This window comes from Mesoplodon mirus (assembly GCF_964341445.2).
Source record: "Mesoplodon mirus genome assembly, chromosome: 4".
NCBI lineage: Eukaryota > Metazoa > Chordata > Mammalia > Artiodactyla > Ziphiidae > Mesoplodon > Mesoplodon mirus.
The window spans coordinates 121,329,032-121,350,772 of record NC_138979.1 but is presented as its reverse complement, the minus strand read 5'-3'; the positions used below and the strand labels follow the sequence as shown (position 1 = coordinate 121,350,772).

The window sequence follows — 21,741 nt, the reverse complement described above, 5'->3', positions numbered from 1 at the left end:
GTTGTTCGGAACCTTTGTTTGTTCATTTACTTTACTTGGTAGTATTTCATTGTACTAACATACGACAATTTATCTGTTTTCTGATCTGATGGTTATTTAGATTGTTTGCAGTTTTTGGCTGTTATAAAAAATGGTTGTGGGAATATTTTACATGTCTTCTAGTAGGCACATACATACATGCATTTCTGTTGGGTATGTAGCTAGGAATATATGGCTTTAATGTATTTATATCTTCAACCTTAATAGATAATATAAAACTTTACAAAGCGGCTATACCATTTTATGGTCCCATAAGTCATTTATGAGAGTTTCTGTTGATTCACATCTTCCTCAACAAATAGTATTGTCAGATTAAAAAATTTTTAGCCAGCCTGGTGTTGTGTTTATTGTATTTTTAATTTGTATTTCTCTGAATACTAATGAGGTTGAGAACTATTTCATATCTTGATTGGCCATTTTGGTATCTTGTGACCTGGTATTGTCAGTCTTTTTACAATATTTCTATCAGGCTTTTTTTTTTTTTTTTTTAAGTTGTATACCTTTTGGGGGAGCAGACAGGAATTATATATATGAGCCCATTCTCAGGAATTATATATATGAGCCCATTCTCAGGTATATGTTTTGCAAATTTCTTCTATTTGTTTTGCCTTTTCAAAGAAAGACTTAAAAAATACTTTTTAAAATTTGTGCTAAAAATATAATATTTATCATCTTACCTGTTTTTAAGTGTACAGTTTAGTCAAGTGTATTCACACTGTTGTGAAACAGATCTCCAGAATTTTTTCATCTTGCAAATCTGAAACATTAAACCCATTAAACAACAAATTCTCTTTCCTCCTTCCTCCCCACCTTGTAACTAGCATTCTACTTTTTTTTTTTTTTCCCTGCCACGTAGCTTGCGGTATCTTACTTTCACGACCAGGGATCCAACCAGCGCTCTTGGCAGTGAAGGCACAGGGTCCTAACCACTGGACCACCAGGGAATTCCCCTCTACACTCTGTTTCTTTCAACTTGACTACTTTAGATACCTCATAAAAGTGGAATTATGTAGTCTTTTTGTGACTTCCTCATTTGACATAGCATGTCCTGAAGGTTCATTCATGTAGCATGTGACAGGTTTTCCTACCTTTTTAAGGCTGAATAATATTTCTTTGTATATACCACATTTTGTTTATCCGTTCATCAGTTGATGGACAGTGGTGTTGCTTTCACCTCTTGGCTGTAGTGAATAGGCTGGCTGTGAATTATGGGTGTGCAATATCTTTTTGAGACCATGCTCTCAATTTTTTTGGATATATACCTAGACGTGGAATTGCTAGATTATATGTTAGTTCCATCTTTAATTTTTTGAGCAACCTCCATACTGTTTTACATTATGGTTGCATCATATTATAATTCTACCAACTGTGCACAAGAGTCCCAGTTTCTCCACATCCTCACCAATGCTTGTTAACGAACACTTTATTTTGAACAATTTTAGATTCACAGAAAAATTGAGCAGATAGGACAGAGCTCCCATATGTGGTATAGCACTGCTGCCTGCCTCCCCTCCAGTTTCCCTTTGTTATTAACATCTTGCAATAGTGTGGTACATTTGCTACAATTAACCAGTTCTGATACATTATTATTATTAATGTTTGTCCATAGATTAAAGTACATTCTGTGTTGTACTGGTTTATGGGTGTTGACAGTTGCATAATGTCCTGGATCTACCATTATAGTACCACGTAGAACAGTTTCACCATTCCTAAAAGTTTCCTGTGCTTCACCTGTTCATCTTTCTCCTTACCCTCAAATGCTTGGCAACTACTGCTCTTTTTGCTGTCTCTCTAGTTTTGCCTTTTGTGGAATGTCATATAGTTGGAATTATACAGTGTGTCGGCTTTTAGACTGGCTTCTTTCACTTAGGAATATGCATTTAAGGTTCCTCCATGTCTTTTCTTGGCTTGATAGCTCATTTCTCTTTACTGATGAATAATATTCCCTGTATGGATGTACCAGAGTGTTTATCCATTCACCCATTGAAGGGTATCTTGGTTGATTCCAAGTTTTGGCAATTATGAATAAAGTAGCTACAGACATTCATGTTCATATTTTTGTATAGACACAGGTTTTCAGCTAATTTAGATAGATACCAAGGAGCATGTGTTTTCAGTTTCAATTTTCAAATTCCAATTATTCATTGCTAGTATATATAGGAAGGCAGTTAATTTTTGTCTTACCTTTGTATCCTCTAACCTTCCTATAATTGCTTATTGGATCCAGGAGTTTTTTGTTAATTCTTTAGAATTTTCTTCGTAGACAGTCGTGTCATCTGCAGAGTCTTATTTTTTCCTTCTCAATATGTGTACTTTAAAATTCTCTTTTTTAAAAACATGGAATACTTCATGAATTTGCATCTCCTCCTTGCTCAGGGGCCACACTTATCTTCTTTTTATGGTTCCGATTAAAATGTTATTTTCTTGTCTACTGCATTGGCTAGGACTTTGAGTATGACGTTGAATAAGAGTGGTGAAAGGGGATAGCCTTGCCTTGTTCCCTGTCTTAGGAAGCAAAGCATCTAGTTTCTCACCATTAAATCGGATATTGAGCTGTAGGTTTTTGATAGATGATCTTATCAACTGCAGAAGTTCCCCTCTATTCCTAGCTTGCTGAGAGTTTTTGTCATGAATCAGTGTTTGATTTTATTGGATGCTTTTTCTGCATCTATTAATATGGTCATATGGTTTTTCTTCTTTAACCTGTTTAGCCAGTAAATGATAGATTACATAAATAGATTTTCAAATGTTAAACCAGCCTTACATACCTGAAATAAATCCCACTTGTTACGTAATTCTTTGTATATATTGTTGGATTCAATTTGCTAATATTTTGTTGAGAGTTTTTGCATCTGTGTTCATGTTCATGAGAGATAATTGATCAGTAGTTTTCCTTTCTTGTGACATCTGTCTGGTTTTGATAGTAGGGTAATGCTGGCTTTATTGAATGAGTTAGCAAGTGTACCCTCTGCTTCTGTTGCTTAGAATAATTATAGAGAATTGGTATCATTTTTTCCCTAAATGTTTGGTAGAATTCACCATTGAACCCATCTGGGCCTCGTTCCTTCTGATATAGAAAGTTATTAACTATTGGTTTAATTTCTTTAATATCAATAGATACAGTCCTATTCACATGATCTCTTTCACCTGTGTGATTTTGGTAGATTGTCTTTCAAGAAATTGTTCCATTTCATGTAAATTATCAAGTTTGTGGGCATAGAGTTCATAATATTCCTTTATTATCTGTTCAGTGTCCTTGGGATCAGTAGTGATGATCCTTCTTTCATTTCTGGTATTAATTTGTTTTTTCTCTCTTCTCTTGGTTAGCTTGGCTAAGAAGTTAATCAGTTTTATCGGTCTTTTCAAAGAATCTTATTTCATTGATTATTGGTATATTTTCAGCTTTATTGGTTTCTGCTCTAATTTTATTATTCTGCTTGCTGTAGGTTTATAATGCTATTCTTTCTCTATTTGCCTAAGATGGAAGCTAAATTGTTGATTTTAGATCTTTTCTAATATATACATTGACTGGTGTAAATTTCCCCATAAGCACTACTTTTCCTACATTCCACAAATTTTGATGTTTTATTTTTGTTTTCATTTAGTTAAAAATACTTACAAATTGCTCCTGATGCTTTGATGATTCATGTATTAATTAACACTGTGTTGTTTAATATCCATGAATTTTGAGATTTTGCAACTTTCTTTTATTGATTAGTAGTTTATTTCCATTGTGGTCCAAGAGCATACATACAAATGGAATAATATAAAATTACAAAAGGCAGAAAAAGGGGGATGATAAAGAAACAAAGAACAAGTGCAGCAAATAGAAAACAGTTACAAACATGGTAGATATTAATCCTACTATATTAATAATCACTTTAAATGTGAATTTAAAGCCAATTTTAAAAGCTGTCAGAGTGGAGATCGTGTCTGTATGATTTCTAATTCTTTATATTTGCTGAAAGTGTGTTTTCTGGTCCATAATGTGGCCTGTCTTGGTGAATGTTCCATGTGACCTTGAGAAGAGTGTGTATTTCTATTTCTCTGAGAAATGTCACTGGGGGGAATTCCCTGGTGGTGCAGTGGTTAGGACTCCATGCTTCCACTGCCAGGGGCACAATGTGGCCAAAAAAAAAAAAAAGAAAGAAGCCCCTCTGTCTTTAATTTCATTCAGCAATATTTTCTGGTTTTCATTGTACCAGTCTTTCACCTCCTTATTTAAATACTATGTTAACTAAGTATTTTATTCTTTTTGATGCTTTTGTAAATGGAATTGTTTTCATAATTTCCTTTCATGATTGTTCACTGATAGTGTATGGAAATGCTATTGATTTTTGTGTGTTGACTGTGTCCTGGTATTTTGCTGAATTTGTAGTTGTAACAGACTTTTATGGAATTGTTTGGGTTTACTACATATAATGTCATATCATCTGTGAACAGAGATAATTTTACTTCTTCCTTTCTAACTTAGATTCCTTTCATTTTTCTTTCCTCATTGCTCTGCCTATGACTTCTAGTACTATGCTGAACATGAGTGTTAGAAGCAGGCGTCCTTGTTCTGATTTTTGAGAGAAGGCTTTCAGTCTTTAACCGTTGAGTACGACGTTTGTTGTTTTTTCTCATAAATGGCTTTTATTATGTCATGAGAGTTTCCTTTTATTCTTAGTTTGTTGAGGTTTTTTTAATCAAGAAAAGGGTGTTCAGTTTTGTCATTCTTTTTCTGCATCAGTTGAAATGGTCATGTGTTTTTTATTCTGTTAATGTCGTATATTATATTAATTGGTTTTCTTATGTTGAGCCATCCTTGCATTGCAGGAATAAATCTCACTTGGTCATGATTTGTAACTTTGTAATATGCTACTGAATTTGATTTACTAGTATTCTGTTGAGAGTTTTTGCATCAGTGTTTATAAGAGATACTGGTTTTCTTGCAGTATCTTTATCTAGCTTTGGCTCTTGGCACAGTGCTGGACTCATTGAATTAAGGAATGTCCCTCTTAAATTTTTGGAAATGTTTTAGAAAGATTGGTGTTAATTCTTTAAATATTTGGTAGAATTCACTAATAAAGCAATCAGTCTAAAGGTTTTCTTTGTTGGGAGATTCTTGATTACTAATTCAATCTCTTTACTAGTTATAGACCTTTTCATATTTTCTGGTTTTTTCATTATTCAGTCTTGGTGGATTTTGTGTTTCTAGGTTATCCAATTTGTGGGTGTACAATTGTTTGTATACTCTTATAATCCTTTTTATTTCTGTAGAATTGGTTGCAACATCCCCACTTCCATTTCTGAGTTTAGTTGTGTCTTCTTTTTTTTTTTTCTTAGTCAATCCAGGTAACGGTTTGTCAATTTTGTTGATCTTTTTAAAGAACCAAGTTTTGATTTTGTTGATTTTTTTTCTATTGTTTTTCTCTGCTCTATTTTATTTCTATGCTTTAATCTTTATTATTTCTTTCCTTCTGCTAGCTTTGGGTTTAGTTTGTTCTTTTTCTGAAATTCCTTAAGTAGTAAAGTTAGGTTGTTGATTTGAGTTCTTTCTTGCTTTTTAATGTAAGCCTTTATAGCTATAAATTATTCATTTAGCATTGCTTTTGCTGTGTCCCATAAGTTTTGGTAAGCTGTGTTTTCATTTTCATTCCTCTCTAAGTATTTTTAAATTTTCCTTATGGTTTTTTTGTTTTATTAGTTGTTTAAGAGGGTGTTGTTTAATATCCACAAATTTGTGGCTTTTTCAAGTTTTTTTGTTACTGATTTCTAACTTTATCCATTGTGATCACAGGAGATTTTTTTAAATGATATTTATGTTTTAAAATTGATTAGAGTTGATTTGTGTCCTAACATGTGGTCTGTCTTTGAGAATATCTCTTGTGTATTTGAGAAGAATGTGTATTCTGTTGTTGTTGGGTAGAGTGTTCCATATATGTCATTTAGATCTAGCTGGTTTATTGAGTTGTTCAAGTCCTCTGTTTCCTTATTTTCGGTCTGGTTCTTCTATGTGTTATTGAGAGTGGGATATCGAAGTCTCCAGCTATTATTATTGAACTATTTCTCCCTTTAATTCTGTCAATTTTTGTGTCATATATTTTGATGGTCTCATTAGGTATGTAAATATTTATAATTGTTTTTTGTTTTTTGCTGTATTAAACCTTTTATTAGTATATAATGTCCTTTGTCTCTTATGACCTTTTTTCATATAAAGTCTATTTTGTCTAATATTAATGTAGAAGGTTTGCAAACCTTAATAGTATATACTAGGCTTTGCAGGTCACATTGGGTCTGTGTTGCCTATTCTAATTTTGTTTATTGTTTTTTTTTAAACCATTTTTCACTCTGTGGCTGTCCAAAAACAGGTAGGTTGCCAATTCCTACTTTATCTTGAACAGAAGCTTTTTAATTACAGTGAATTTATCCATCCTTTTCTTTATTGTTAGTGTCTTTGTAAATATGGTTTTTGCGGTTACTTTTTAAAGTGTTTATTTGCAAAGATGATGCTGTTCATGGTGCATTATGACCTGTAAAAGCAGTCGAAAAGTCCACTGTCCATGATCCTTTACTAAATGCCAAATCTGTTATTTAATTGGTCCTTATTATCACTATCAGGCATAATCTTTACCTTTTTAGTCTGTACAGGTCATAAGGTCAGTTTCAGTAGTCTTGACTTTTCTGTTGTTATCTGCTTTTTACTCTCCTCTCCAGTATTTTATGTTAGACTATGTCCTTTTAAGGTTTCATTTTAATGAATTCTTACCATTTCCTTGTCTTGTGTCTTTGTGAGTTATCTCCCTTCAGCTCCTGTTAGAAGTTGCTTTGGGGTTCTTGCTATTTTACAGGATTTGTGCTTCTTTGTTTAATTTACTGGATTCTCTAGGTATGGATGATTTTTAATACCAAAATGCCAAAGAAGTGGAAATGAATTCTCACAACAGTATAAGATTCTAATAGGAAGGATTGTAGTCTTTTTTTTTTTAATTCCTTAGAGGACAGTATGACTTGCACTTAGTTTGCAGTGTCTTTCTCTTTTTTTTTTTTTTTTCTCTATTGTTTTTTCTTTATTTTATTTTACATCTTTATTGGAGTGCAGTGTCTTTCTCAACCAGAAAATTACCAGTTACTACTACTACTACTTTTTAAAAAATTAATTATTTATTTATTTGGCTGTGCTGGGTCTAAGTTGTGGCATGTGGGATCTTCGTTGTTGCGTACAAGATCTCGCTGTGGCGTGCAAGATCTTTTTAGTTGTGGCACATGGATCTTTTCAGTTGCGGCATGTGGGATCTTTTTTCTCTTTTTTTTTTTTTTTAGTTGTGGCATGCATGTGGGATCTAGTTCCCTGACCAGGGATGGAACCTGGGGCCCCTGCATTGGGTGCGCAGAGTCTTAACCACTGGACCACCAGGGAAGTCCACTACTTCTTAAGAAGCAAAATAAAATGAGCTTCTTTCATTTTTTTCTGTTGCTAATTGTAAAACACTTATGAGATCTGGAAATTAGAGTCACATAAGGGTTCTACAGTATGTGATTCATGTTTGTTTGTTTTTTAAGCCAATACAGGAGAAAACCCTCAATCAGAATTTCTTGAAGCTGTGTAATGAAACTGATAATATTCTACCTTTGCTCCATAGCTTAAGAGAGTCAGAAGTGCTACTTTTCTCTTTAGGATCTAGACTATTATTAGGTTCTGAATCTTTACCATTTCTCCTAGATCTTTATTTTTGTTTTGAAATTTATATGTAGACTAAGTGTTATACAGCTGTGTATAATTTCTCAGGTCTTACGGAGTTGTGAATGATTTCATTTAATTTTTCTGAACTTAATGTGTTAAATTATTCAGATGAATTCATTTGTTCTGGTTCCATGTTCACTGAAATTAAAAAAATTTTTAATTAACCATAATTTAGCTTACAAAGTAGCTTACTTTCTCTTAATGGGCAAATACACCTATTGGTCATCTCGGCAAGAGCATGAAAGTTAATTTTATTGTAAATGGGTTCATAACAGCAAATATCCCCATGTAGATGCCAGCCTCCTTAAACATTACTCTTTAGTATGGGGTGTATAAAGGAGGCTGACATGCTGGGAAGGTCCAGAAAACGATGGAGAATTGTCTCTCTGAGAAAATAAGGCAATTAAAAGGAAAAAAATTTCTCTCACTGTAGAAAATGACAACAGAAAGTAATGAGGTCATTGAACATAAAGTGGCTTAACTTAAACTGTTTGCAATACTCTGGATAATTGTTTCAAGAGGTAAAACAATTTGGAGTGTGGTGGATAGAATGGAAAAGATTATGAATTTTTAAGTATTTCATGAAAGAAATGCTTTTGAGGGAATATTATTGTTTTTTATACAAGCAATATCTAATTTGAGGAAAAATATTTATCTACTTGTGAATATATTTTTTAGTTCTTTGTGACTTGTTTGTTAGGAATTAGGTGCAATTTTTACATATAAAATTTCCTTTCAAAAGTATGTAAAACTTAATATTAGAGACCAAAAGGATTATAAGCAAATAGCTAATTTATAGTTATCTTTATTTTAAAGTGATTGTATTATCTAACAGAGAAAGTTTGATAAACTGCTTCTATGAATTTTAAATCTTGCTGTCATGAATAAAAGTGCAGAATTTTACATTTATTGTTTTCCTTTTTTCAATTTCCTATGTATAGTTAAGAAAAAAATGAAAATAAATGAACTTTTTGTATTTTTAGGCCCGCATAGCATTTTTGCAAGGAGAAAGAAAAGGTCAAGAAAACTTGAAGAAGGATTTAGTAAGAAGAATAAAGATGTTAGAATATGCATTAAAACAAGAAAGGTATGTGTCCCTCATTTTCTTATATGAATAAAATAAAGTAGAACAATATTATTCTCTTTATGTATTATTATATACAGTGTATTTAAAGCCTTTTGAAAGATACAAAGGTTTGCCCAAAATACAGGATGATATTTTGATTTGATTCTTATATGGGAAAAGAAAAAAAGATTAAAATCTTTAAATTGAAATAATATCTTTTATTATAGAGTCCAAGTTTTTTCTTTTTTACAGATTAGGAAAAATTTATCTTTACTTGGGTGTATATTTTAGTTGGGTAATTTATCCTATTTTTTTTCTTTTACATCCAGTATTTTTTTTTCTCCAACTTCTTTTGCAAGTAAAGTTTAAAGAAACAGACATTCATATTATGCTTTATTTTTCATTGGAGAAATATATACCAGTAGTTAGTTACTTACCTATGTAGAAAAGGAAAAAAAAAATTGTTTTTCTTTCAACAATTTATTGTTAAATTTTCAGGGCAAAATATCACAAATTAAAATACGGCACAGAACTGAACCAAGGTGATTTGAAAATGCCAACCTTTGAATCAGGTAAACTTGATTCTTCTGTTAATCTCCCTGCCCCCCCCCCCCCCCGCCCACACACACACCCCATGCAAGAAAAACTGGTTTAAGCTCATTTTTATGTAACAAACATGTTCTCTTTACCCCCATTTTGCTTTGATAGCATCAGTTAGTTAGATGGTTGCCTATTGTAATAATGTCTAGAATTTGGGGGAAAATAATAAATGAATAAAAGTAAGTGTCAGTAGTTTCATCTACATAATCCTGAGGTTGTCTTATTTTTCTTGTTTTGAAACCTATGTAAAACTGGGTGTATTTTTGGTCGTAATTAGAAGTGGAAGGTAATGAGTAACTCTTTGTACCACCTGTAGACAATTCTTATCCAAGTCTATATAAGCTTAATTTTGTATTATTAAAAAGTAATTTTTTTTCTAGAGAAGCTGTGATTAACTCAGTTTAGTCCTAAAGAAATTACAGATTGGAATTTGGAAACTACGGAGGCAGCCAGATAAGGATAAGAGAAGGAAAACATTATCTCCAGTTGGCCTTGCTCTTTACTAAAATCGTGAGTGTGAGAGTAGTATCTGATGAACAATTATGCAGGAAGAGAGGGCTGGATGTAGGAAAAGGCTATAACAGTTTAGTGTTAATTTTAGGGTTCCATATGATTACAATTTGAGTAATCTAAAAGTTTAATAAGGAAAAAATATTTTGATTTATATTATATAATTTTTGGGAATATTACTGCAATTTTCTATTTCTGAGGTATGTGTAGAACCCATTTATATACACAGTTTGATGGTGCAGGCAAATTGAATTCTATACTGTTCTCGGCTGCTGGTTACTAAGATAAGGAAAAAAATGTGTCTTTATTTTGATATACGATTTTTCTTCTCCTTGTATAGTTGTTTCCATTCCTAATAAAGTCAAAGCATACGTGGTAGGGAAAATAAAACGAATAGGGATTTTTTTTAAGTTAAATGTTACAGTAAATTTTTAAAATTTAGCTAATTGGTTTTGGTTTAATATCAAGTACTTAAAACTTCTCAGAAACACCCTATATGTACAACCTGCAGTTGATTTATTCTTAGGTCTTCTCCACTTACCAATTTTAGCACCACAACCATATCTTCCTAGTTGTCATATATAAAATTAAGAGACCAAGATAGGAGTGGCATAGGTTTCCTTTGATCTAGCTTTTAGGTGGTTACGAAGACTCAGATGCCAGGGGACAATATTATGGTCTCCTCCTTGGAAAAGCTACAATAAATGATAAAAAGATGGAAGGCCTGTATATTTTGGGCCATGTTTACTGCAGCAGTCCCATTATAGTTAGAGGGAGTACAGTGGTTTTACCATAGAGAAAACCTGATGGCTTCATAGCTTTTCTTTAATTCATTTTTTTCCTAATATGGCTAGAATATTCAGGAAATAATGAATCACTTTTTTTTTTTTTTTTTTTTTTTTTTGGCCACTCCGCATGGCTTGCAGGATCTTAGTTCCCAGACCAGGTATTGAACCCAGGCTACAGCAGTGAAAGCACTGAGTCCTAACCACTGGACCACCAGGGAATTCCCCACTTTGTATAACTTGAGGGCTGTCCCCCTAACTTGGTCTGTATAAATGTGAGGAACAGCCCCACTGTTCCTGAAACTAGAGTCGGAATTGGCTAACTGGTCTTGGTACAAGTTGGTATAAAGGATAATCATTAGCACGTAATCTCTCCTGCCCCCAACTGAAATGAGATAAAAACAAGTCTGTTTTTATCTATATACACTTAACTATTAAAACTTCCTTAAATTGAAGAATAAAATAACAACCAAGTATTTTATTTATAGGAAACAATAATAATAAAGTAGATTATTTTTACTGATGTAGAAAAACTACTCAAGATGTTTAGTGGAAAACAAACAAAGGAATGGGCAAAAGTACACCATGCAAACAATGGGATAAAATTATTTACATCAAAGTATAGACAGAAGTAAACATTAAATGAATCATTGTTGCCTTTTATATACTTAAATCAAAATGTAAAAAAGAGAAAATGTACGAAATACTGTTATGAAAGAAGTACAAGGTATGTGTGTTTTTATACCCTTGTCCTAGTAATACCGGTATATATATCCTAAACTTAACTCTATAAAAGGGGGTGTATCCAAATCTGTAAATAGCTCCTATTTCCCAACATTTAAGGGAAGAAATCTACAACAGTAGACATATGGGTAAAAGACTTGAAAAGCCACCAATAAAAGAGGATATCCAAATGGCCAATAAACATATGAAACAATGTTCAAATGTATTAGTTTATACAACTTATTTGAGGAAATACAACTTAATACCACAGCACAGTACAATTAGACACCTACCACAATGTGAAAATGCAAAAGAGAAAAAGTCATGTGTTGCTGAGGATGTGGATCAACCAGGATTTGCACACCTTCTGGTGTTGGAATTCTAGATTGATAAAACTGCTCTGAAAGTGATTTGTCAGTACAAGTTTCCCCCACTATCCCAAAGTAGAGCAATTCCTGTTCATAAGCCAAAATGACATAAAACAAAGATGCAGTTTACCTTTGGACACATCTTGCTAATGATGTACAAAATAAATCAAGATAAAGCGCAAATGATAATAGACACAGTTCAAAGCTATGGGCTTGTTACGGAGCTTGGTGGTGCCTCTCGCTGCTTGGGGGTGCGTGCTACCACTGTAACGGGTCACTGCAAAACAAATGCTGAAGGCTATTTTTTCTTTTTGCCTTTTTTCATAAAGAGTGAAAATTCTCTCTGAATTTTTTCAGTTAGGCTAGCAAAAACAGGTACTAAATGTAGGTCTTTCATAAAAGTGAGGTGGCCTAAAGAGAGCTTTCGAAAAGCGGGGGATAAATGTATTGCTAAAGGGAACATAGCATGCCCCGTGGCCCAGTAATTCCACTCCTTAAAATGTTCATCACAAGGCTTGTATAAGAATGTTCATAGTATCATTACTTTTTTTTTTTTTTTGCGGTAGGCGGGCCTCTCACTGTTGTGGCCTCTCCCTCTCACTGCTGTGGCCTCTCCCGTTGCGGAGCACAGGCTCCGGAGGCGCAGGCTCAGCGGCCATGGCTCACAGGCCCAGCCGCTCCGCGGCATGTGGGATCTTCCCAGACCGGGGCACGAACCCGTGTCCCCTACATCGGCAGGCGGACTCTCAAGCACTGCGCCACCAGGGAAGCCCTATCATTACTTTTAATAGCAAAAAACTGGAAACAATTCACATGTTCTTCACCAATAGAATAGATAAATATATTGTGATATTTTAGTGTAAGGAAATGCTGTTTAGCAAAAAAAATGAATAAACTATAACTAGACTAAGCTATAACTAAAAGTGAATAAACTATAACTAAATTTTATGTGGATCACATAAAATTGAAAATTTATAGAAATGATTTCATATATATCAAATTCAAAAATTAACCTAGTGTTTAGAAATCAGGGTAGTGTTAATATCCTTTTAGGAGTATCTAGTTAGACTTGGGAAAGGGCACGATGAAAGTTTTTGGGGGTGCTGATGACATTTTATTTCTTCATCTAGGTACTGGTTACATGGGTGTGTTAAAAAATTCATTGAGCTGTACACTTAGGATGTACTTCAAGAATATCCTTCGCAACATTATTTATAATAATGAAAAATGGAAACATTTCATCATTAGGGAGCTGGTTAAATTAAATAGGTATATACTTTCTGTAGATTATATAATTATTTTATATGATGTTAATCTATATTTATTGCCATAGAATGTTCAAGATACATTAAGTATTGAAAGCAGCTTGTAGTGCAGTACACACACTTTGGCCTTTTTTTTTTTTTAATGAGGGGAGAAGCTGATGTATGTTATTTTCAGATGGAAAATATGGAATGATAAAATCTCAAGTACTAACACTGTTGGTGATAGGATTTGGGGCAATTTGTATTTCTTCTTTTTTTTAAATGTATTTTTTTGGCCAGTTAATTATGTGTTATATGTGATTTAAAAATAAGCAAAATGGTATAAATAGAAAAAGTTATAAATAAAAAATTGGGGCTATTAGAATGAGATAATTATTTCTGGAAATTATAGATGTTTCTACGTGCAGGGGAAGAATGAGAAGATATTAATAACGGATTGTTAAGGTTAGAGAAGTAATGCCTGCAGAGAATATTTGAATTGCTACCAATAACTGTTTGTTCATGTGACTCTGAGGAGTCTAGGAGCCTAATGACTGTAAGCCATGGTAAGAGTTCTCAACATTCAGTGTGAGGGCTTATCTTCTATGGCCCTATATTCTTTGCTTTATCATAATTTTTATAATGGGAAATTATAGGAAAATATTTCTGTATCATTAGTGCCAATGAATAGTTTTAAATATCACTGTGGATATACTTGTTGAGAGCTTAACTCATCTGAAGTTATACTGTTTATTAAACTCTTTTTTAATGCATACACTTCGTTACCGGAGAATAAAATATGACTTTTTACATATAGTAAAAACTGTTTTCTGGTCTAACTTTTAGTTCTAAAAATGAAATTGACTGTATAGAGTCTCGTATGTAGACTTAGAGTCTACTGATACAGACTCTAAGTTATTCACTAGTTTTATAAATATATAATTTCTAAACAATGTTGATTTTGAAAAGTTTATATAAATAGTAAATATAACTTTTTATTTTCAAAAGCATTCAACTCAGCAGAATTCTGGTAGTTTAAAAAATTGATTTTAATAGAATTTCATTTCAAAGCCCGGGCTTTTGATTTTTAAATCACTTGTAATAATAGTTAATGTACACTTGGGTTTTCCCAATTTTAAAACAAGGAGGGTGGTGCCTAAGTGTTTGGGCTGTCAGGATAAACACACTTAAAATGAGTGACCCACAGTAAACACTCAATAAAAGTTAATTTTCTTCTATCCTTTATAAAATATTTTGGTATATTCTTGTGGGACTTTATCCCTAAGAGAACTTTGGCAGCATTATCAGGAGTTGAAATAATGTGTATGAAACTTGTCTTGTTTTTGTTGTTGTTGTTACTGTTAATTTTTAGAAGAAACCAAAGACACAGAGGCTCCCACAGCACCTCAGAATAGCCAGTTAACGTGGAAGCAGGGCAGACAGCTGTTAAGACAGTGAGTAATGGTTCATTTTCACCTTTCTTTAAGGATCTAGGTATGAAGGTGCTTCTGTTCAGTCACTTTGCAAGTGAAAATTATTTAATGATAATGGGACAATGTATATAGTTTTCATATTGCTTCTTTTTTGTTTTGTTAGATGCTTGGATCTTTTTAAAGTTTTGTTTCCTCTGAATGTTTCTCAAAACATTTCTCAGAATGATGTTTTTTTCTTATTTGTGGAGTAACATGTCATAAAGACTGTATGTCTTGAAGACCAGAACAAAAACAATAGGGAGTTCATACTTATAGACATTCTCATTTCCATCACTGGAAAATCTACATATTTGGTTTTAAGTGAAATTGTGACTGGCTTAGAGAAGGAATTTAACTGGTTATCAGAAACTTTTCAGAAGTGGCTTGCTAAATCCTGCTTCTACTTGAATTTTTGAGGAAGCTTTTTTTTTTGAGGAACCTTTTTGATGTTTGAATTCTTTGCCGTATTAGAAGTACTTATGTGGCAAATATTATTGTCTTATCTATTTGTTCTTTTCCCTTGTATTTTGAAAACTTTGGTACTCGCGTACTACTGAAATCTTAGGTAATTCAGCTTTCTCAACTCTAGACATCTTTACCATCACTTCAGTAACCCAGTGAAGTGTGGTCAGACCCTTGATCTTGTTATAACCTAGAACTGCCCTACCTCTGGAATATTCTGTAATCATATTCCACTTTTCTTACTCCAGTTCCCATGTTATTTGTCCTCTGACCTTACTTTGATCTTTAGATCCTTGACTATTTCATTTCCCTTACCTCCTTTACCTATTGTTGGTTTAATTTTTTTTTTTTTTTTTGGCGGTGAGGTTTTTTTGTTGTTTCTTTTTGTTGTTTCCCTAGCTCCCGCTTAGACCCCATGATCCTTTACCCTTTTGCTGGTACCCTTAACTTTCCTGCTTCCCACTCCTTACCCCCCCAAAACCAGTCATTTTACTATACCTACCTGCAGTATCCCAGCCCTAATCAGTCTTACTGTCTATTGCTTCTGTTTCTAATTAATTCTTAGAGAAAAATCACAGAATTGTGTGAATGCCAATTCACATTCATGGTTTCCTGTCCAAACATTGCATAGAGCCTTTTTCCATATCCCTGGTCATCTCCTGCTCCCATTGCCCTCAGTGGATATTCTGAACTTTTACCACATCTCAGCCCATTCTCCCTTACTCTCATTAGAGCACCTCAAGCTCTACTTCACTGAAAGCATGAAGGCTATCAGGCGAGAACTGTCTTCACTTTTTGCTTTCCTTTCTGAAAATGTATTTAAACCTCATATTCATTATCTCAGTTTTTAATGTTCCATTCAAAGAAGTATTTATTAATCTGGACAGTTAGTGACTAAAACTCAAACAAATATCAAAAACAGATTACTGTCTGGAAGGATGCTGGGATAGCTAGCAGAGTTGAGGGAAGTGCTGATTAACTGAGTGTTAGAAACTTAAGAGCGAGTGTATCACTGAAGATTTCTCAGAGACTGGAAACATCCAGAATATGTTCTTATTCTTTGGTGTTCTGCTCCTCTGTGTATCAGTTTTATTCTTTTCTACTGAAAACCACTTTTCTCCAGGTGGCAGGGGATCCCTTATTTTAGTCAGAATAATTTCTGAGGATTGGATTTGTCTTGACTTGATCAAATAACTGCCCACGAGTCAGTTATTTTTACCTGGGTTGTTTAAGATCTTGACAGTTCCTTTAGACCACATGGCTAGAGTGTGGTGGGAGTTTTTTCCTCAAAAGAGGATCGCGTTTTTTAGAAGAGTATGATGGATATAGAGAAATCAGTTGCACAGTATTTCTCTCATAAATGCCTAATCCCATTGCCTGGCTTTATATTGTGTCTCTTCTCATCTTTCTGTAACAGTAGTTTATCTTCATAGTCTTCCTTATTCATTTCTCAACTGTCTAGTTTGTTCTCCATTTTGATATTCCCCTGAAGCTTCTATCACAAACATATTTATGAGACCCTTTTTGTTCATATTGATCTTTTGGAAATATTTGACATTAACTCTTCATTTCTTTTTGAAACTCTGTTTTTCTTACTTTCATGAAACTACTTTCTGCTTTTTTTACCCTCATTTGTCAAGTTCTTTCTTTTAATTTTCCTTTGAGTTTCTTATTCTTCCAGCCCTTTAGATGTTTGTGTCCCCAGGTTTTGTTTTTACTTATGCTTTTTCTCTGGGTAACTTCATTTAAATCCATGGCTTCAGATATCCCCAAACACTAATGACTCCCAAATCTGTATACCCAGTCGAGTCCCTTCTGAGCTTTTGACCTTCTTACCACTGTGCCTAATAAATGTTATCACTTTCATAGACACTACTTGATTATTTGATAGGTACCCTCTAAACCATATTCTGACCCTTTATTTTTCATTTTATTCAGTAGAACCACCTTGCAACCATCCCAGCTGGAAACCTGAAAATTTTGCAAAGTTCTTATATCTTCTTTTATTCTACTGCCGTATTTACTTGTGTACCAAGTCACTAAGATATTTTATTTTTCTCACATTTCTCCTCTTCTCTAGTTTTAATTCTTGCTGTGTTAGTGTCCTAACCAGTCTCCCTGTCTTTAGCTTTCACTTAAAAATCCTCTGTTATTTTGTCAGCAACATATAAAAAGAAACAAAAAAAGCTTCTTTTTAACATCTTCCCTTAGCCTGTCAAATACTTTAGGAAGAAATTTTTAAATTTGTCACAGAAAGCCGTTCATGACCCATTATCTATACTTATGTCATGATTCAGTCCCTTTCTTCTTTTTCAGTCTCATCCTATATCCTCCGTTAGGTACCCTGGTTTAGATAACAAGGAAAGTTTGAAAACCACGGGACTGTAGGACTGCTATAAGACCTTAGATCCTAGAAGGAGAACTAATCTATCCACCAACCTCTGGCTAAGAGCCAGGGTTTAAACATAGCATGTCATTGTTCTGAGGTTTAGTTCTGTTCATCCTTTACCACTTTCTGGAATTTTTTTTTTTTTAAGTAATATATATCATCAACTCCTAAAAGTTTTTTTAACACTCTAGGTCTTTTTAGGCTTCAGGATAATTGGCCCTCAATTAGTGTTAGCCATCTATATGCTTTTTTAATTAAACTATGGTTTTTAATTGGACTTTTTTTTTTTTGGTAGAACTGGAACTAGTCTAGAGAAAAGAAAGTTACTGAGACAAAGGAAAAGTAAATTTTATAGGATTATGGATTTTTCTAAAATTCTTTGATGTGATTTTGATTTAACAAGTTTGCATGTATTAACAATATGTGGGATTTAATATTTTTAATTTTCTCATATAGATATCTTCAGGAAGTAGGTTACACAGATACAATATTAGATGTACGATCTCAGCGGGTAAGATCATTACTTGGACTATCTAATTCAGAACCAAATGGATCAGTAGAGACAAAGAATTTAGAACAGATCCTGAATGGAGGTGAATCTCCTAAGCAAAAAGGACAAGAAATCAAAAGGTATGACCTATACTTATAGGTTAACATTGTTTATATAACAGATATTATGAATTTCTTTAGCTTCTTGTTATTGCTGTTAACAGTTATTGAAGCATGTAGAGTTCAGATTTAAAGATTACCCCCCACCCCCCAAATGGTACCATGGACAAAGAAACTTTTTATTTGGGTGCTTTTTAAATTTATTTATCTTGGGGCTTCCCTGATGGTGTGGTGGTTAAGAATCCGCCTCCCAGTGCAGGGGACCCGGATTCGAGCCCTGGTCTGGGAAGATCCCACATGCCGCAGAGCAACTAAGCCCGTATGCCACAACTACTGAGCCCCTGTGCCACAACTACTGAAGCCCGCATGCCTAGATCCCATGCTCCGCAACAAGAGAAGGCACCGGAATGAGAAGCCCACGCACCATAACAAAGAGTAGCCCCCGCTTGCCACAACTAGAGAAAGCCCGCATGCAGCAACGAAGGCCCAACGCAGCCAAAAATAAAATAAATAAATTTATTAAAAATATATATTAAATTTATTTATCTTGGGACTTCCCTGGTGGTCCAGTGGTTAAGACTCCATGCTCCCAGTTCAGGGGGCCCGGGTTCTATCCCTGGTCAAGGAACTAGATCCCACATGCCACAACGAAGATCTCACATGCGGCAGCAAAGATCCCGCATGCCACAACTAAGACCCAGTGCAGCCAAATAAATAAATAATTTTTTTTAAAGATTTATTTATCTTAAATTTTGATGCCAAGAGAATGACTGTAGTTCTGAAATAGGTTCAAAATTAAAATTTGAGGGTGATTTCATGTAGTTCAGAGTTATTTTAATGTCTTGATCTTTAAATTTTTGTTAGAGTATTTTCAGTAAATTATAATACTATATAATTAGAATAGTAATGGTTGTTTAGACACTGGTGTTAAAGAAACAAGGCTTTGGGGCTTCCCTCGTGGCGCAGTGGTTGGGAGTCCGCCTGCCGATGCAAGGGACACGGGTTCGTGCCCCGGTCCGGGAAGATCCCACATGCCGCGGAGTGGCTGGGCCCATGAGCCGTGGCCGCTGAGCCTGCGCGTCCGGAGCCTGTGCTCCGCAACGGGAGAGGCCACGACAGTGAGAGGCCCGTGTACCGCAAAAAAAAAAAAAAAGAAAGAAAAGAAACAAGGGTTTGCATTGTGTTTGGACTCAGAAAGCTACCAGATATACTTTAAAATTTAATGTCTTTATTGATAGAGTTCACATACCATAAAGTGCGCCCACTTGAAGTATATAAGTTTAATAGTTTTTAAGATAGTCACAGAGTTGTTCAGCCGTCACCACAATCTAAGTTTTGAAATTTTTCATTACTCCATAAAGAAACTTCATACTCGTTAGCTGCCACTCCCCATTCTTTCCCATACTCCTCCCACTCACCAACCCTAGGCAACCATTAATATACTTTCTGTATCTATAGATGTGCCTATTCTAGATATTTTATGTAAATGGTTATTTTGTGAGTAGCTTCTTTTACTTAGTGTAATATTTTTAAGATTCATCCATGTTATAGCAAGTGTCAGTAATTCATTTCTTCTTATTGCCAAATAATATTCTTTTCTATGGATATACCACATTTTGTTTATCCATTCCTTGTCCAATTGATGGGCATGTTGATTGGTTCCACATTTTGGAATAATGAATAATGCTACTTTGAACGTTGGTCTGCAGGTGTGGACATATGTTTTCAAGTCTCTTGGGTTTATACCTAGGAGTGGAATTGCTATGTCATACAGTAACTCTGTGTTTACCTTTTTGAGGAATTTCCAAACTCATTTCCAAAGTGGCTGGACTATTTTACATTCCCATCAGAAATGTATAAGAATTCTGATTTCTCTACATCCTCATTAACACTTGTTTTCTGTGTACCAGATACACTTTTGATTATAGCACAGATTTGATAAATGCAAGCTGTCAAGCAGGTGGAACTTTTTTTTCATTTTTTACCATTAGATATTACCTTGAATTACATAGGTTGGAAGGACAAAGAAAAGAAAGAGAGTGGAAAAAACCAGAATGAATTCATTAGTTTGGTTAGAGCTTAAGAAGTTAATAATATGTACAGTTTATAAACTAGCATTGTTTCATACCTTAGATATATTTTATGACATCATGCAGTTATTTAAAACATGTTGATGACTTTCAAGTTAACATAAGCCTTTAGTTTAGGGGTTTTATTTTTGAGAAATAAGGTCTCTTTAATAAAAACAATTTGACATCTAACAGAGCCCTTGTTTTCTTTACTCTGGATTTCAGGAATCGTAGAGCTTTCATAGCTTTAGAGAAAAAGCAAGGATATTACTATGTTATCTTAAACTAAACTTGTCAGCTAACCAGGCTAAGTAGTTCTTAGGATTTATAAATACTTTAGAGGAACACAGTTTACTCTATCACACCTGAATCTGAATTAAAAATCCACAATAGACGGTATCTTCTCCTTGTAAAGCTTCTTCCCTTTGCAAGATTAAGAGTTTAATAGTTTTTTTTTTTCTGTTGTGGTAAAAAACACATAACATGAGATCTGTCTTAATAAATTTTAAGTGTATGGTGTAGTGTTGTTAACTGTAAGCACAATATTGTAGAGCACTTCTCTAGAACATTTTCATCTTTCATGACTGAAACGCCATACCCATTGAATAGCAACTCCCTATTTCCTCCTCCCCCCAGCCCCTGGCAAACAACATTTGACTTTCTGTTTCTACGAGTGACTACTTCAAATACTTTATATATATTTATATAATATATGAATACTTTATATAAGTGGAATTAATACAGTATTTGTCCTTGTGTGACCGGCTTATTTCACTTAACATAATGTCCCAAGGTTCATCAGTGTCATAGCATATGACAGGATTTCCTTCTTTTTTATGGCTGAATAATTATTGAATGTATTTACCACATTTTCTTTATCCATTTATCCGTCCACAGACATTTAGGTAATAATTGTTTTTAATCAATGTGATTTCCTTCTTAATGAGTATAGCTGTATATTGCGAGTCTGTACTAATGTAGGTGTGTATGGTTCAGCTATGATCAGGGCCTTTGAAAATTCCTAAGAAATATGAAAATGACCTAACATGTTGGTAGAGGTGTCAACAAAAAGATGTTTATCGTATTCTCATTTATAACAATAAAAAATTTGAAGCAGTCTCCATGTTCAACAGTAGAAGAATGGTAAATTGTAGATCATATTATTAGAGACAGTATGCTTAATGGTTTAGAATAGGAACTCTGAAGACAGACTAGGTTTGAATCTGGACTTTGCTGCTTACTAGCTGTGACTTTGGGCAGGGTACTTTACCTTCCTGTGCCTTGGTTTCCTCATTTGTAAAATGGTAATGATAGGTTCATGTGAAGAAGAAATGAATTAATGTAAGGCATTTGGAGCAATGCTTGGTACATAATAAGTGTTAGCTATGATGAAATATTGCTTATCCAGTTGAAATGTGACCCAATCAAGAGTAATATTTACTAGATTCTGCTGAGTAAATGTTACTGTTGTCTTTCTTGGTTTATTCTTTGGTTTATTGTAGGGGGATGTTGTGGGTATATAGTGTATCATATCACACAGCCTCCACCTTATAAGGATTCATTGGGGAAGAGAGTTCTGATAGGTCTTGTAACTGAAAAGGTGTGCTGCTTCTTAGTGATTGGTCTGATTTACCTTTGAACCTCCAGTAGTTGCTCTCTTTCTTTTTACTCTGACTGTT

At 34.0% G+C, this 21,741-nt stretch overlaps 1 protein-coding gene across 4 annotated transcripts in view; it reads left to right on the top strand.

The window, feature by feature from the left end:
• The window catches only part of STRN3 (striatin 3), a 116,557-nt gene that overhangs the window by 53,153 nt on the left and 41,663 nt on the right, over positions 1-21,741 (top strand). For all 4 annotated transcript variants that reach the window (XM_082618590.1, XM_082618591.1, XM_082618592.1 and 1 more), the window contains exons 2-5: positions 8,749-8,852; positions 9,330-9,403; positions 14,434-14,515; positions 17,841-18,014. In XM_082618590.1, coding sequence (XP_082474716.1) covers positions 8,749-8,852; positions 9,330-9,403; positions 14,434-14,515; positions 17,841-18,014 — 434 coding nt within the window. The remainder of the gene's footprint in view (positions 1-8,748; positions 8,853-9,329; positions 9,404-14,433; positions 14,516-17,840; positions 18,015-21,741) is intronic.